Consider the following 16,232-nt stretch of genomic DNA (forward strand, 5'->3'; position numbering starts at 1 on the left):
GTGGATAATTATCTAAACAAGAAGTTTTATTGTGTTGAAAAAATTGTACATGTGATGTCTTAGTTTTTTTATTTTTAATACATTTGCAAATATATTTTTTAATGACAAAAATATGACGTTAAAAATTTGCAAAATTTATTAAATTTCTATAGGTTGCAAAATTTTGGTAAAAAATTAAAATTTCAAAAAGTGCAAATTAAAAAAAAAATATGCAGAAAATTGCCAAAATTTGAAACATTTGTTAAAAGAAAAAATAATAATAATTAAAAACAATAATTAACTTTCACTTTTTTTTAAATTTCAAGAATGTACATTAAAAAGAAAAATGAATTTAGATAATTAAAAAAAAAATTGCAAAACTAAAAAATGCAAAATTTAGGTAAGGTTATGCTTTGGTAAAGGTAGAGTCTGCAGGATTTCCTAACATTTAAAATTTCAATTTTTACAAGAATAATCCTGCTCAATTGTCTTGGACAAGCCTCTGTACTTACGTGTCAGCATCCGTGTCTGCCTAGATCCCTCTCCTCTGCCTGTTTGTTGATGTTTTGGTTGTACTGGGACATTTCTGGGTGGAGAGTAAGCATGGTTACATCAGCCAATCACAGCATGCATAGTGCGCAAGCGACATTGCATGTTGAGTAATGACTGGAAGAAGTTATCTCGAGCAGTTAGCACAGAGAAAGAAAGCCTCAACCAAAGTGAAACGAAACGCCAAACAGAGAAAGCTTTTTCCTTGGAGCGCAGCACGGGAGTTAGCTTTCTGCTAACCAGTATGTGTCAAATACTGGCGATTAGCTTGTGCTAACATGCCAATTCAGATGCCCAGCTCTTGAGTCTCTCCTATGTAGAAACATGATGCTATAGGTGGATACTTGGCTAGTGTGTGTGTTCACCTTGTCCCGGTCAGAGGCTGTGGGTGTGTGCTGTAGCTGGCACTGAGCCAAGGAGGAGGACCCAGTATGAATGTTGTGTTTGCTAGCAAGTATCGAAAATGGCTGCTGCTGAATAAATATGATGTAGAGATATGTAAATATTTTGTTTGTGCAATAATTCTCCTTTGAAATGTTGGAAAGTAGAGCTGATATAAAACAGGAACATTCTAGTAAGTTCCATGCATCAAACAGGACTAATGGACTCCCCCTCATTACCGTGATTTAAAGACTTTAGACAGCAGCCGCTTTAAGACTTTCTTTTATTTAAGAGTCTCATTTTAACTCCCTTAGGGCAGCATTTGGTGGATAAAACCAAGCTAAAATAAAACATAATGTTTGGTTAAGCATGCAGGATGGTTTCCATGTAAACTGTTCATCAGGCTGCGTCCAAACACTGGAGGAAGTTTCATTCATTTATCGTACCCCACGACCTCCAGACCGGCTTAAAACCAGACAGTGCAATTACTTATGTTTGTCTGGGATCTATTTATGAGCACATTAAAGTGAGGTGATATAGTGTCCTTTGTTAAATCAGACATCAGCCTCATTTCTGCAGACAAAGGGCTCGAAGCGGCTGTAATGTAAGAGAATAACAGGCACAGGAAATAAGGCGTAGCCGAGACGTCTGTGGACAAAAAGCTTGATGACGATATTTTATGACCTGAATCGAATGTTTGTTAAACTAAACGCTCCTTTCCTGCTTCTCAAAGGGGTAAAACTCACTATTATACCTAATTAAAGAGTGTGAATGAAATTAAATTTGTTTTAAAATAGAGTTTCTCCTGCTGTATCTCTGTCAGTAGCTTAGCAACAGTTTATGCCTCAGAGTTTCTATAAGGCCGCTCTCCTTTCTCCGCATGCTGCTCCCACATGTAATATAACACAATACACCTGAATAAATTGGTGGTTAATAATGAGTCTTTGTATCTGTGCGCCCTTCAGGAGCAGCGTGCGCTCTGAGGATCAGTTTGAGTCTTTTTTGAAGCAGAGGTGAAGGTGGTTATTTGCACTCATTTTGCTTCTTCTCGTGTCTGTTTTCTCTCTTCTTCTCTCAACTCAACTCAACTCAACTCAACTTTATTTATAGAGCACTTTAAAACAACCTCAGCTGAAAACAAAGTGCTGTACATAAAAGTAGTGCAGACATAAACGAGTAAATAAAACAAATAAAACATTAAAACAAAGGTGCACATAGTAAAATAAATTGTGACATTGTTCTAAAAATAATTAAAACAATGAAACAATTAATTAAAAACTGAAACAAACCGTAAAAACACTAAAACATGAGCAGAGTCTCAAGGTGGGTTAAAAGCCAAAGAATAAAAATGGGTTTTAAGACTTGTTTTAAAAGCGGACAGTGAGGGGGCTCGTCTTATGTGGAGGGGCAGCTCGTTCCACAATTTGGGTGCAGCTACAGAGAAAGCCCTGTCCCCTCTGAGCTTACGCTTCGACCTCGGTACCTCCAGGAGCAGCAGATCAGCTGACCTGAGGCACCGAGAAGGAGCGTGGGGATGGAGTAGCTCAGAGAGGTACATGGGGGCCAGACCATTTAAAGATTTAAAAACAAATAAAAGGATCTTAAAATGGACTCTAAAATGCACAGGCAGCCAGTGGAGGGAGGCCAGGATGGGAGTAATGTGCTCCCTCTTACGTGCTCCAGTTAGAAGCCGAGCGGCTGCGTTCTGCACTAACTGGAGACGTGCAAGGGAGCCCTGACTGACTCCCAGGTACAGTGCGTTACAGTAATCCAGCCGAGATGTAATAAAAGCGTGGATTACTGTAATAAAGTGCTGCTGTGCAAGAAAAGGCTTCACTTTAGCTAGCTGCCTGATGTGAAAGAAGCTGGACTTCACTACTGAGCTAATCTGACGATCCAATTTAAAATCACTGTCCATCTTAAAACCCAAGTTTGACACTGTTGGCTTTAAATAGTCTGCCAAAGGGCCCAAGTCAACTGGAGGGGGGTCACACGGGCCACTGGGACCAAACACCATTACTTCTGTTTTTTTCTCGTTAAAATTTAAAAAGTTCAAAGACATCCAGGCCTTGATGTCCTCAAGACATGCCAGAAGTGGTGTGACAGAGAAAGTGTCACTCTTTTTCAATGGCACGTATATCTGACTATCGTCAGCGTAACAATGAAAAGAGATGCCATGCTTTCTGAGAATAGAGCCCAGTGGCAGTAAATACAAAGAAAAAAGCAGGGGCCCTAAAATCGACCCCTGTGGTACCCCATACGGCAGAGGGGCAGGGCTGGACTCTGAGTTACCAAGTTTTACACTCATGCTCCTATCAGCCAGATATGATTTAAACCACAGCAATGCTGTACCACCAATACCTACTAAATGGCTTAGCCGAGCCACTAGGGTATCGTGGTCCACAGTGTCAAAAGCTGCGGTTAGGTCCAACAGAACGAGAATGACATAGTGACCAGAGTCATTAGCAAGAAGGATGTCATTAAAAACTCTTAATAGAGCTGACTCAGTGCTATGAAGAGTTTTAAAACCAGACTGAAAGACCTCTAAGACCTCATGATCATCCAGAAAGGACTTTAACTGAAAGTGAACAACCTTTTCTAGGATTTTAGAGATGAAGGGAAGCTTGGAAATAGGCCTAAAATTGGCAAGCACACTGTGATCAAGGCCAGGTTTCTTAAGAAGAGGCTGCACCACTGCATGTTTAAAGTTTAGGGGAACAACCCCAGAAGACAGACTGCTGTTAATGATAGCCAGAACTGACTGCCCTATACTAGGGAAAACCTCTTTGAATAGTCTGGGAGAGACAACATCGTGGGGGGACCCAGATGGCTTAATATGGCCAACCAGATCTTCTAAGAACGACAAAGACACCGGCTCAAACTCATCAAGAGCTGTAGAACAAGGAACAGGGTGAGAGGGATCAGATGAAGGAGCTATGATAAGAGTCCTTGCAGTAGCAACCTTATCAATAAAAAAGTGCAGGAAGCTATTACACAAGTCAGGAGATGCCTCCAAGCTGACAGGCTGTGGGGCATTAAGAACAGTGTCAATGGTCTTAAATAACACACGTGGGTTATGACGATTGGTCTCAATGAGGTTCGAAAGGTAAACTCTTTTGGTTTCTTTAACAGTGTTCTGGTAGCAGCGCCAACTATCCCTTAAGATTTGAAAAGAAACCTGCAGCTTGTCCTTCTTCCACCTTCGCTCGGCTTTGCGGCACTCTCGTCTAGCTGCTCGGGTCTCTTCATTAAACCAGGGCTCAGATTTAGCCTTTGGCTGCACAGTTTTTATTGGAGCCACAGAGTCCAGTATGGTTCGACAGGACGAGTGAAACCAGGAGTTGAGCTCCTCTGTGTTAACAGAAGCAGGACACACACAGAGCTGATCAAAAGCCGCACAGAAACGACCGGCAGTTAAAGAGTTTAGAATCCGACGTCTTTGAACAGGAGCGCCAGATTTAACACCTGCACAGGAAAAAGCGACTTCGAACAAGACAGGCATATGATCAGAGATCACCTCGTCACAGATCTCCAGATTTGATACAGTTAAGCCAAAGGAAAGGACAAGGTCCAAAGTGTGTCCATGTTCATGTGTGGGACCGGACACCCACTGCACCAAATTAAATGAGTCAATAAGGCTTAAAAAGTCCTTCACCAACGGCTTATCGGGGCAACACACATGAAGATTAAAATCCCCAAGAAACAGGGCACGGTCGTACTGAGGCATGATTTCAGCCAAGAGACCAGAGAAGTCATTGATGAAGTCCTTGTTGTACTTAGGAGGTCGGTAAATGACAGCGCACAGCACGGGATCGGAGCGACCCACCTCAAAGAGATTTACCTCAAAGCTTGAGAATGAGGAGGAATAAGTGCGCTGTTTGCATTTAAAGTCATTTTTAAAAACTGTCGCCGTGCCTCCACCGCGACCCGACGTCCGCGGAGAGTTAAAGTAAGAACAGTCGACGGGTAAAAGCTCGACCAGAGCGCTGCACTCACCGGTACCGATCCAAGTTTCCGTCACACAGAGGAAATCCAGGGCACGGGAGGTGAAGAAATCCCTCAGGATAAAAGTTTTGTTCGCCAGAGATCTGGCGTTTACCAGGCCGATCCTGGTGGGAGCCGGGGCGCGTGGTCCGGATCTTGGTGCCCGAGGCAGCGTCCTCAGGAGCCGGTGGTTTATCCCGCGCTGAGCGAGCCGAAGAGAGCAGAGGCGGCGGGGCAGGACTACCTCAAGTGAACCGGTGACAGGTACCAGGCAGACGTCTATGGGATCGAGAAAGCGCCGGGGCACAGTGAAAGGAGGGAATAATCCAAGTTTTGTCCGCGAGACAAACGAAGAATCCAACAGGTGGAGCTTCAGCTTTACCAGCCGACCACCGCGTCTGCCGCGGCGACGGAGACGTTTCCGCCGGGAAGGTAGGGTCGAGGCCCGGTACAGGTAAGGCGGGATCCCCGCCAAGAGCGGGGGCAGAGTATTCTGTCCACCTTGGACAAACACTCCTAAATCTCTTATATTGTGTCGGAGAGACAATAGAGACTGGCGATCGTATACCAACAGAGACTCGGTTTGTTCAGTGCCAAAGGTTAGAAATAACAAAAACAAAAAGACAGAGCATTTTAGGAGCAGCAGACGTAGCAGACGGCTTGCCAAACACACCGGCGCCATCTCCCACCATTCCTCCGTCTTTCAACCTTTTCAGATCTCTGTCTCTGGGTGTGTGTGGTGAATGATATCTTGTCCTCCTAATTGCTAGTGTCCCCCTGATTTCAAGGAGCCTTATTGTGGCTGCTTTTGTTGTTAATGAGATGTCTGTCGTGTCACTGGGGGAGGATATGGAACCAGTGCTGTCCATGTCACCTAGACATCACATCAACAATTTGGTCAGTCTTTTATGTTCTTTCATTGGCAAAAGAAACAGGTTTGATGGAAAATGAGAAAAAGCTGGTTAAAAAATGTAACAGAAGAACATAATGTGTTTGATGCTGGTTTGATTGTTGGTGCAACAATCAACTGACCGTTTCTTATTGGTGGAGCAGTAAGATGATCCCAAACAATGGTCTTCTTTGACCCTGATAGAGCGAATGTATCTGTCATTGCAAAGAGTGACCCTGTAAACTGGAGACCTTTAGCTGAATGTGTCAGTCCACAACAGCTGTTTAAACATAGGAAAAGTCAGAGTTTTGTTTTATATACGTATACAGTCTTTTTTACTTGCCATAAACTATAAAAACTGATGTATCTTTTGCTCATTACCAATAATAAGGAGTGCCACAAGGATCAGTGCTTGGAACCTTTTTGTTTGTGTCAAAATGTGTCTAAACCAATACGCTGATGATACCCTGTTCTACTTATCTCTTCTCCAAAGCCGTGTTTCCACCAAGCAGTCCGGTTCAGTTCAGTACGGTTTGGCACATTTTGGTACAGTTAAGCCTGATCCCGTTTGTGTTTCCACAGCAAACTGTGCCCTCTAGTGGTAGGCGGCGTGTAAGCCGGATGCCGAAAGCCGCAGCTGTTAAACAATAGAGTAACGGCGTAGCTGCGCGACACAGTTTACCCCGCTAATGAATCCAACGAAGAAGAAAAACACGACACAGTAAACAAAGAGCACAGATGGAAGACATGCAGCATTTCGTCCTCTCTGTGATTGGCATGTAGCTCTTTGATACAAAGAACAATCAAGCTTTGTTTCAGAGAAGTCTGTGAGCCGCCAGGAGAAATGCAGCCGCTGTCGGGGTAAGCGACGATTCTTTTGACCAATCAACGGTCTGCAGTGTTGTAGCTCCACCTTCTGAGAGCGGATCGGTTCAGTCTGGCACCCATCTGAAAGGGTCCCAAAAAGTGTGACGGCTCGTCTCGGTTTTTGGGGATCTGTCTCGGGATAAGTCAGTGGAAACGCCACAAAATGCGCGCCATACCAAGACGAACCGAACTGGTCTGCTTGGTGGAAACGCGGTTCAAGATTAAGAGCCTGCCTTGGTAGCAGATTTCACCAAATCTATCTGAGTGTCTTACAAGTAGGGATGGGTACTGCATTAGGTACTTTTATGGGCACTGACCAAATGCCATTGAAAGTACCGGGTACCGATTCACAAAAAATCAAAAGGTACCATGTTTAGGTACTTAAATGCATCCTTGTGACTGTAAGGGATTGGAAGGTGATTTTCCATGCTGGACATGAACACAGCATTATTAGGTTATACATTGAAAAATAAATATGTTAAATTGAAAAAGAAAAACATTTTATTATTAAACAAATTGATATTTTTACCTCTTTAACACAAAAAAGTACTGAAAATTGGTACCATTGAGTACCGGTACTGATTGCCAGGTACCGGGCATCAAATGTGAAAGGTACCCATCCATACTCACAAGGTTTCATCTGGAGAAAATCTGGACACCTTTATGTCCTAAATTTGGTTGAAACTGACAAAAATTTCAAAGGTTTAAAAACAGCATGTTGTACTACTAGTGGTTCCCATTGGGTGACAAAGTACCACATGTAAAGGTAGAGAAACTTGAACAGTCCAATCTGCTCACCATGTACCCTAGAAACATATGTAAAAGTGCAATTAATCACCAGCTGAGTCTCATCTGAAGTCCCCGTGTTCCTAGGTTGTATCAGGGAACCAGCTGATTCAATCCAAACTAATCCCTGTCTGAACTTGGACTGTCTGTACAGGGCCTTCACGGTGTGTGGGGAGCATATTTCATTTATTAATATCTGTTCAGACTAATCTCGTTGTCGTGTCTGGAGATTTGAGTTATCAATGAAATTACAGCACTGTGGATTATGCATTAATGCACACAGCAGCTCTCTCAATGGGGAGACGTTTTAACTCTTCCTACTGTTGTATGTAAATACACAAAACAGAGCGTGACGTCAGCGTTTCCACTGAAAACTCCAGCTTGCTGTTTACACGACAACTGTGACTGTGGCGTTTCAGAAAAATTTGACTTTAAAGGTTGTTTTTAAAAGTTTTAGGTCGTCTAAAACGCTGTTTCTGTGTTAACAATAGGCCAAAATGCAACAATACTTTTGTGTTTCATCCTAAAACCATTTTTCACCATTCCAGGGTGAAGTAGGCTGACTGAGCTGATATCCAGGTTTGTGGTACTGCTTATCAGGAGTGTGAATGTCAACCAAAGTAATTGAGAGAGGTCTTGGATGTTTTGATCCTGCTTCACAGTACAAGCCCCAGGTCAATTCAAAGACAATCCCAAAATACCTGGAACCCAACAACTATTAATCAAGAAGAAAGTAACCAAACTACTCGGCTGAAGTGGTGGAGTCATTAAAGAGGCTAACATTACTGTTAGCTAGCAACAGCACCAAAACACCTGACTGCTCTGTTGTCAAAAGCATGAGGATGGCAGAGGTTGACCTGGACTTAAAACGAGCCTGTTGTATACTTAATGTTATTTTTTTTTCGACCTGTTCCTCTTCAGAAACCTTAAAAAAAACTGAATTTAACAAAATCCTTCTCTTTGAGACTGGGGTCAATCTTGTGGAAGTGATGAGTAGAACAGGTTATCATCAGCATATCAGTTGAGACACATTGGAGCAGGAAATGAAACCAAGAAACCCAAACATTAGAAGCAAAGGAATCATCGCCATTTATGGTTTATAAAAAGTAAAATGACTGTATGTGTCACTTTCTCTTAGGGTTTCTGACACCGAAATGTTACCATGACTGGTACAACATACTGTTGTTAAACCCCCAAAGTATTTCCCCAGATATTTACCAAATGAAAGAGACTTGCCTCTTGGTCTGAATCCCTTTGAGGCTGGGGTAAATCTTGAGGAAGAGATAAGTAGAACAGGGTTTCATCAGCGTATCGGTTGAGACAAATTTGAGCAGGTAATCAAACAAACAAAGGGGGTCCAAGCATCGATCCCTGTGGCACTCCTTATCATTGATGGTGAAGCAAAACATACATCGGTATTTATGGTGTAGGTAGGTAGAAAGACTGTATATGTTACTTTCTCAACCTCCATCTGTGGCTCTCTGACACCTAAATGTTACCATTACTGGTTCATTGTTAAAGCTATGGTCTACTTGGCTCCTCCTCCTTGGCTCAGTGCCAGCGGCAGCACCCACCCACGGCCTCAGACTGGGACTACGTGAACATATCCACTAGCCCTGCAACTATCTGTAGCACCATGTTTCTAAGTGGGAGAAACTCGAGAGCTGTCACCTGACTTAGCATGTTAGCACAAGCTAATCACAGGTATTTGACACATACTGGTTAGCAGAATGCTAACTCTCGTCGCTCTTCGTCCCATGCTGCTCTCCAAGTGTCCAATAGCCAGTGAAAGTCTAGCCAAGCTTTCTCTTCTATTGTGTTTTTCTTGCTCTGTGCTACGTCCACTATCATAGCTGCTCTGATTGACTTCTTCCACTTGCTAACACGCAACGTCACAAGCAAATTGGGCATGCTGTGATTGGCTGATGCCACCATGTCTTCTCTCTGCCCGGAAATGTCCCAATACAACCAAAACATTAATGTAAAGGCAGGCAGAGGAGGGGGTTTAAGGCAGATGCAGACACTGACACACATGGGTAGAGGCCCAGAAATCACTCCTGTAAAGTTGGCATTTTGTTTTTTAGGAAAATCCTGCAGACTCTACCTTTAAACCCTCCAAACTTGAACAGAAGGATGTTTAGATTTTGTCTCAATAAATCCTTGACAGAGTCTCCAAAAAACACGGTGCTACTAGGCTTGAATCCTCATTGAGTCAGGGGTCAGTCTTGGCGCAGAGATAAGTAGAACAGGGTATCATCAGCGTATTGGTTGAGTGGAGTGGAGATTCATTAGATCGCTACAGAGCGTGTTTGTTTGAGTCATTTTATTACATGCATCCCCAGAGCAGATCATAGCATTGACAGTTAGAGAGACGCTACAGAAGCTTTGAACAGCCTCAAACAGTCAACAATCATCTTTAAAAGGCACACACAGCAAGTGGAAAGATACCGTACTTTACAACCGACCCAGCACATATAAAAGTACGACAATAACAGCAGCACTGCAATCACAGCACAAAAATATTACTATTTCACATCTACCGCGCTCTCATTTCAGAGAGCAGAACACTGCGCTACTGGCTCCAATGCGACATTTCAGTCTTTAAACACACGACAGAAACACCTGTGTTCATGCAGAAAGACATATGCAACTCAGCCTGAGTGAAACAAATCAATACCTGAGTAAAGCAACACTGCAATGGAATAAATCAGAGGTAAATCAACCAAGAAATAAACTACCTAGGGAAACGAACCAATACTAGCTATAACAATCAAACTGCACGAAACAGATGTTCTTTTCTGACAACTTTAAAACTTTGTTAGGCACTTGTGGTAGATGATACCTTTTCCTCTGGGATTCCCAGAACAAGACTGTTGATCGTAGCTCGTATTTATCAAGATCTGAGTACATCTGTTACTTGGTTTGTGTTGGTCAGCTCTAGTTAACCATTTGCTAGTGTTACACAAATAATTAAGGTTCAACTACAACAGGAGGGATCTATAGAAAGACCTCTGTGTTTCTTGAAAACTTCAGCGACACAAATTAGGACCAAGTTTGAAAAACAAACCAGAAACAAGCCCAGAGGGACGGAGCTGCTGAGCTGTTTGGCAGTTTTTGGCGAAGTGTCCACATGTTCATCACATCTGCTGATGCTCATTAGAGCTCTGAGCTTTAAGGGAAAGTTAGACAAAGAGAACAGCAAGTGATGTAATGTTTCAGTAATGTCCGTCATCCTAACCGAGCGAGTTGGCAGAATTATTCACAGACTTAGTTCTCAAAGTAAAGAGATGTACTATTTGACTTAATGATGGCTTTACAGGATGGGTCAGGAGATCATTTCTAACCAGGGAAAAAACTTCTTAGATCCTATTAGCTTTGACTTAAAATATCAATATGTTGGATAAATACATACAAAAAAAGTAAATATCTTAATAAACTGGTATATATGTCAATAAATATATCGATGGAGCTATTTTTGCCAATTTTCTTTAGATGTAAAGACGACTGGCTAAATGTCTCTTTTGTATATTTTTTGAAAATGCTGCTTTGTCGTTATCCTGAGGACATCAAAACCCAAATTTTCGTGAATTTCTTCACTCCTTAGATAGGACAGTGGAAAGGGGAGGTAACAGGGGGAATCACATGCAGGAAAGGTGCCTCAGGCTATGGGGATTAACTGGTAAAAACGTCCTTTCATTCGGTAGGTATAGATGCACGCAATGGTCCGACTAAGGTTGAAGCTATATCAGGGGATCTAGTTTGCGTATACATGCAGAAAAGAGAATTGGACTTCTGGCCGAGAACGTTTCACTCTGCTTGGATAGGTGGCGCTGTGTCCTTTTGGATATCAAACTAGTTTTGGCTCACGGGAAGAGGACACAGCCTTCTGACGATAATGGATCGTCCATAGATGGATGCAGCCATAGATCTTTATTACATGCAATATGTGTATGCATGTTGGTTACATTACAACATGTTTTTTTGTGATGGAGTTGCTGTTCATCTTCTTCCTCTTCTGGGATAAACACTGTGGCGTACTGAGACCTGCCAAGTCCTGCTGCAGTCCAGAAACTTGTTCTTGGTCTGACTTAAAGTGATACTCCGGGATGGAACAAGTTGGGTCCTATCACAAGGTTTAGGGCAGAAATTACCCCTACAGCAGTGTTTTTGTGCAGCAGAAGCCCAGAGCGCTCACACCAAACACCCCCTCCCTGCTCCTCTGCCGGTTTCCTCTGCACTCAGACGGGGCCATATTTTATTTGACCAAAAACACAAATAAACGGACTCCCACAGAAAAAATCTGATATCAGTCTGCATTCACGCTTTGTTTAGAGAATTTTCAGCGCGTTACTTTCACACAAAAACACCGCTAAATAAGGCTCTAATTCTCATCGTGTCTCTTCGTCCTGGCAGACTACCTGCGTTTGTTTATATCTGGCACGCCGTGCGCGGTCTGATACACTAAGTGGCGAGCGCCTCGTAGCCAGCTGTGGCTCTACAGCGGAGGTAGTGCCGTTTTACGACACGATGAGAACAAGAGCCTTATTTAGCGGTGTTTTTGTGTGAAAGTAATGTGCTGAAATTCTCTAAATAAAGCGTGAATGCAGACCAATATCAGATTTTTTCGGGGGAGTCCGTTTATTTGTGTTTTTGGTCAAGTAAAATATGGCCCCGTCTGAGTGCAGAGGAAACCTGCAGAGGAGCAGGGAGGGGGTGTTTGGTGTGAGCGCTCTGGGCTTCTGCTGCACATTTCTGCCCTAAACCTTGTGATAGGACCCAACTTGTTCCATCCCGGAGTATCACTTTAAGAGGTTAAACCAGTATTTAGAAATATTTTGTTTATGACACATTAGTTTTTGGTTTATTTGGACATTTTGGAGTGCTCTAAGTGTATTAATTTGTAAAATTAACCATATTTGGTAAATTTTGAATGAATTTTGAAGCAAAAATCTTCACGGTTTATGTTTTTATCAAGCAGCGTTTCGTTATTTGGTCTCGTGGGCTGATGAGCAGTTAACTCAGTCAGACTTAGGATGCAGATATTTACTGAAAACTTTGAGATACGGAGGAGCTTGTTTCTGATGTGACCCTTTACAGACGAACAACACAGATATTCACTTAACTAAAAACAAGCTAACTTTAAACTTGCAGCAAACCCTTGGCTGTGTAAATGTTTTCAAAACAAAGAAGAGAAATCCACAATCAATAAACTGGCCACTCCACTACAGGTACACTTTACTAAGTGAGAAAATATATAAGTATCTTTAAATAATAGACATGCAAGATAGCTTCACACTAAAGCCACGGATTATTTCAGCCAAGTCTTTACATCTATTTTCTGTAGTTTGTTGCATATTTTTCTGTCTCTGTTAAAATGGCAAAAAATGACCAGCACAGTCGTGATATCAGGCGATACAAAAGTTAGGCAGTACTGTGTGTGTGTGTGTGTGTGTGCGTGTGTGTGTGACTATCTTTTTACAGGGATTCAGAGCGACGTAAAAAGAGAAGAGATCTTTTTCTCTGTTTGTGATCCAGCATGCTACTAATTTAACACCCACTTCCTCATACGTGACACTCAAATCTGTGGCATAAATCAGGTTCGATCCCTCGGTGGCAGGGATGCAGCTACAGTATGTGGCACCAGCGAGGTAACAGCTTGCACGTAATGCCTCTGAAGAGCCTGTGATATGTTTGGAGGATCAGCACGCAAACAGAACAGAATGCACACGTTTCACCACTGCGACGGCTAAATCAGACTCCGGAGAACAAACTGCTGAACAGAGACGGAGGAGAGGAGAGGAACAGAGCGCCTCGTGAGCATAGTTTCAATCTGGATCCTCAGTTTTTCAGTCTCACGCTCGCTGGCGGGCTTCAGACGCTGTTTGGGTTATAACACAGCATGTTCAGTTGCAGGTTTTCATCCCAGTGCCTGAGGATGATGAAGAGCTGGTTTGCAGCAGCCTTGATGGAGGCTAAGTCTCTGCCCTCGGGGATTTCCTGTGCACTTAACCACATGCTAGCCTTGGCAGCAACCATCTCCCACTCGATGAAGTAACTGGCCGAGCTGTGCTCCAGGCAGGCCAGAGCCACAGCCGTCGCCCACACCATGCTCTCCGGATCCAGTATGCTACGCTGCGACGCTGCGTCCAGCCCCGAGCCTCGCCCACTGTCCACCTGGGAGTGAGGGGACATCTGGGGCTCCGGGGACGCAGCATCCGACCAGGTGCGGGGGTGAGAAGGACTCTGGGTGCTTAAAGTTTGCTGCTGGTTTGTTTCTGGCTCACACGGCGATCTGCATCCTTCGTCGGCGCTGTCGGTGCGGCGGCTGCTGGAGTGGGAGAGGTGGCCGAGGCTGGTGCGATGGCTGCTGAAGGGCGACGTCCACTTCAGCTTGTCCATGGGGACGTTGATGGCTTCACACAGAGCGGCGTCCAGGGGGAACGCTCCGCTCGCCATCTGCAACAACACCTGTAAAAAGACGAACGAAGAAAAAAGAAACTCACTCCAAGGACCCAGACGGCTGTTGTGTCTCCTCTAATGTTGCATAATTACACATTTTCTGCATGACCTTAAAGTGAAACAACGCTGTGATCACCTGGCTTGATGCTGTTTTCCATCACAACATTTCACATCATTTGATTCATGACAACAACAAAAGCTTTTGTCCTCCTCCAATCAGCAGCGGGGCTCCAATCAACGCCAGGGCGTGAATTAACCGCCCGCTGTTCCCTCTGCTGCTGCTGCTGCTGCTGCTGCTGCTAAAGTCAAGAAAATCATTCTGAGAGCTGCTCCGGTTAATGTTGACAGGTTTGTTTCTTTCCACTGAGTCTGAAACGTGATGAAAACACTCGATGTGGTCTGAGCGACATGATTACAGGGTCCATCAAAGTCCTGCTGGTTTAAAGAAGGAGCAAAGTTTGTCTGAGCGATAAAACAGTGAAACTGTTTGAATTACAGTTAATATTTTTACCCACTTTATCACTGGTCACATGACTGTGACTTTTCAAACATCAGGAATCTGGAGATTTTGATCATTTTAAATGTGACAAAAATACAACTTCTTTAGTCAGCTCAACAAGAGGAAAGGAGGAAGAGAAAGAAACAAATAAGGAATAAGACTGAAGAAAAAGAAGTGATAATCAAAAGGACAAAGGGAAGCAGGAGGAAAAGATGCAAATAAAAGAAAACAATGAAAAAAAGCAAAGGAAGAAAAAATGTTTTGTTTTTTTTTAAAAAAAAGGAGGAAAGAAAAAGTAGAGAGGCTAAAGAGAAAAAAGAGAATAAAGAAGGAAAGAGAAAAAAAAACAAAAACAAAGAAAAATACAAACAAAGAAGTGACAATTAGAGTAAGGTTAAAAAAGAACAGATGGAAGCAGGAGAAAAAGATGAAAAAAAGGAAATGAAAAAAAAGAAAAAGAGAAAAAAAAAGAAGCAGAACAGAAAAATGATGAGGCAAAACAGGAAGAATAAAAAAGGAATGAACAAAGAAGAAAAGAAGCAAATGAGAGAGGAAAGAGAGAAACAGAGAGAAGAAAAATACAAGAAAGACAATAAAAAGGGGATAAAGTGAGAAAAAGTTAGAGAAAGACAAAAGAACGAAAAAAGCAAGAAAAGGAAAGAGGAGAGGAACAATTAGAATTAAGGAAAAGAGACTGGACAAAAAAACAAGAGAGAAAGAAAGAAAGAAAGAAAAAGAAAGAAAAAAATACAAAATAAAGAAAAGAAAGAAAAGAGGGAAAAAATTAAGGAAAGAAGAAAGAAAAAAGGTCAAATGAAGGATGGAAAGAAAGAAAGAAAGAAAGAAAGAAAGAAAGAAAGAAAGAAAGAAAGAAAGAAAGAAAGAAAATTAAGAAAAAAGAAAGAAAAAAGAAAGAAAAAAGAAAGAAAAGGTAGAAAGAAAAAAAAGGAAAAATTAGAAAAAAGAAAGAAAGAAAAGTCAAAATTAAGAAGAAAGAAAGAAAGAAGAAAGAAAGAAAGACAGAAAGAAAGAGCGGGAAGGAAAGTAAGAGGGAGAATAAAATAATCAAATATAATGAAATAAATATTACAGTAGGAAAAACAAAGGAAAAAACAAAAGAGAAAAATGAAAGAAGAAAAAAGAGGAATGCTAAAGGGGAAAAGAAGAAAGAGAAAACACCTGAAAGAGAAAAATTATCAAAAGAAAAAGCTGAAAGACTGAAAAAAATACAAATCAAAGAACAAGGAGACAAAGAGAAGAAAGATGAAGTGAAGAAATCCTTGAAAGAAAAACAGAAAGGAATGATGTTCAAGTAACGACTTCCTCCTTAACAACGAATCGTCCGTCTGTTCTCATTTGCCCTCTCAGAGCTCTCACAGGATTGGTCGGTTACCCACCAGAGGGATGTAATCCTTGTTCTCGTTGTCGCTCTCTCCGATCGAATCCCCAGACTTGCTGTGGGATCGGCACATGAATCCTTTGGCGGCTCGGGTCAGGAGACGAGTCCTGCTGAGGGCCAGCCTTCAGGAGAGGAGGGGAAGACGGAGACATCAGAGAACAGGAAGTGGAGAACAAACTCTGAAGACTTTATGATAACAAAAGTCAGAAACAGGAAGAACTTCAGCTTCAGTCGCAGAATGACTCAGGCTGATACGATGCTGGTCCATCCGTCACTGGGGTCAGGACTAAAATATACCTGACGTACAGATCGCCTCCCCATGATGTGGTCCAGACATTCAGGGTGCCCTGAGGATGACTCTGAATGACTCTGCTGATCCCAGCACTCTCCTCAGAGCCAGGTCATGAGGCTCTGAGCCTCCTGTCCAGACGAGCGCTGGA

The 16,232-nt window shown here is 42.6% G+C and overlaps 1 protein-coding gene across 2 annotated transcripts in view; it reads right to left on the reverse strand.

Moving 5' to 3' along the window:
- Positions 1 to 12,216: 12,216 nt before the first annotated feature.
- The window catches only part of vwa5b1 (von Willebrand factor A domain containing 5B1), a 52,087-nt gene continuing 48,071 nt past the window's right edge, over positions 12,217 to 16,232 (reverse strand). For both annotated transcript variants that reach the window (XM_074681197.1, XM_074681198.1), the window contains 2 exons: positions 15,791 to 15,914; positions 12,217 to 13,903 (listed from right to left, as the gene is read on the reverse strand). In XM_074681197.1, the coding sequence (XP_074537298.1) occupies positions 13,307 to 13,903; positions 15,791 to 15,914 (721 nt within the window). In that variant the 3' untranslated portion in view covers positions 12,217 to 13,306. The remainder of the gene's footprint in view (positions 13,904 to 15,790; positions 15,915 to 16,232) is intronic.

Source organism: Halichoeres trimaculatus, unplaced genomic scaffold, assembly GCF_033239565.1.
Source record: "Halichoeres trimaculatus isolate MK-OKI-2021-1 unplaced genomic scaffold, fHalTri1.1 fHalTri1_scaffold_11, whole genome shotgun sequence".
NCBI classification, from domain to species: domain Eukaryota; kingdom Metazoa; phylum Chordata; class Actinopteri; order Labriformes; family Labridae; genus Halichoeres; species Halichoeres trimaculatus.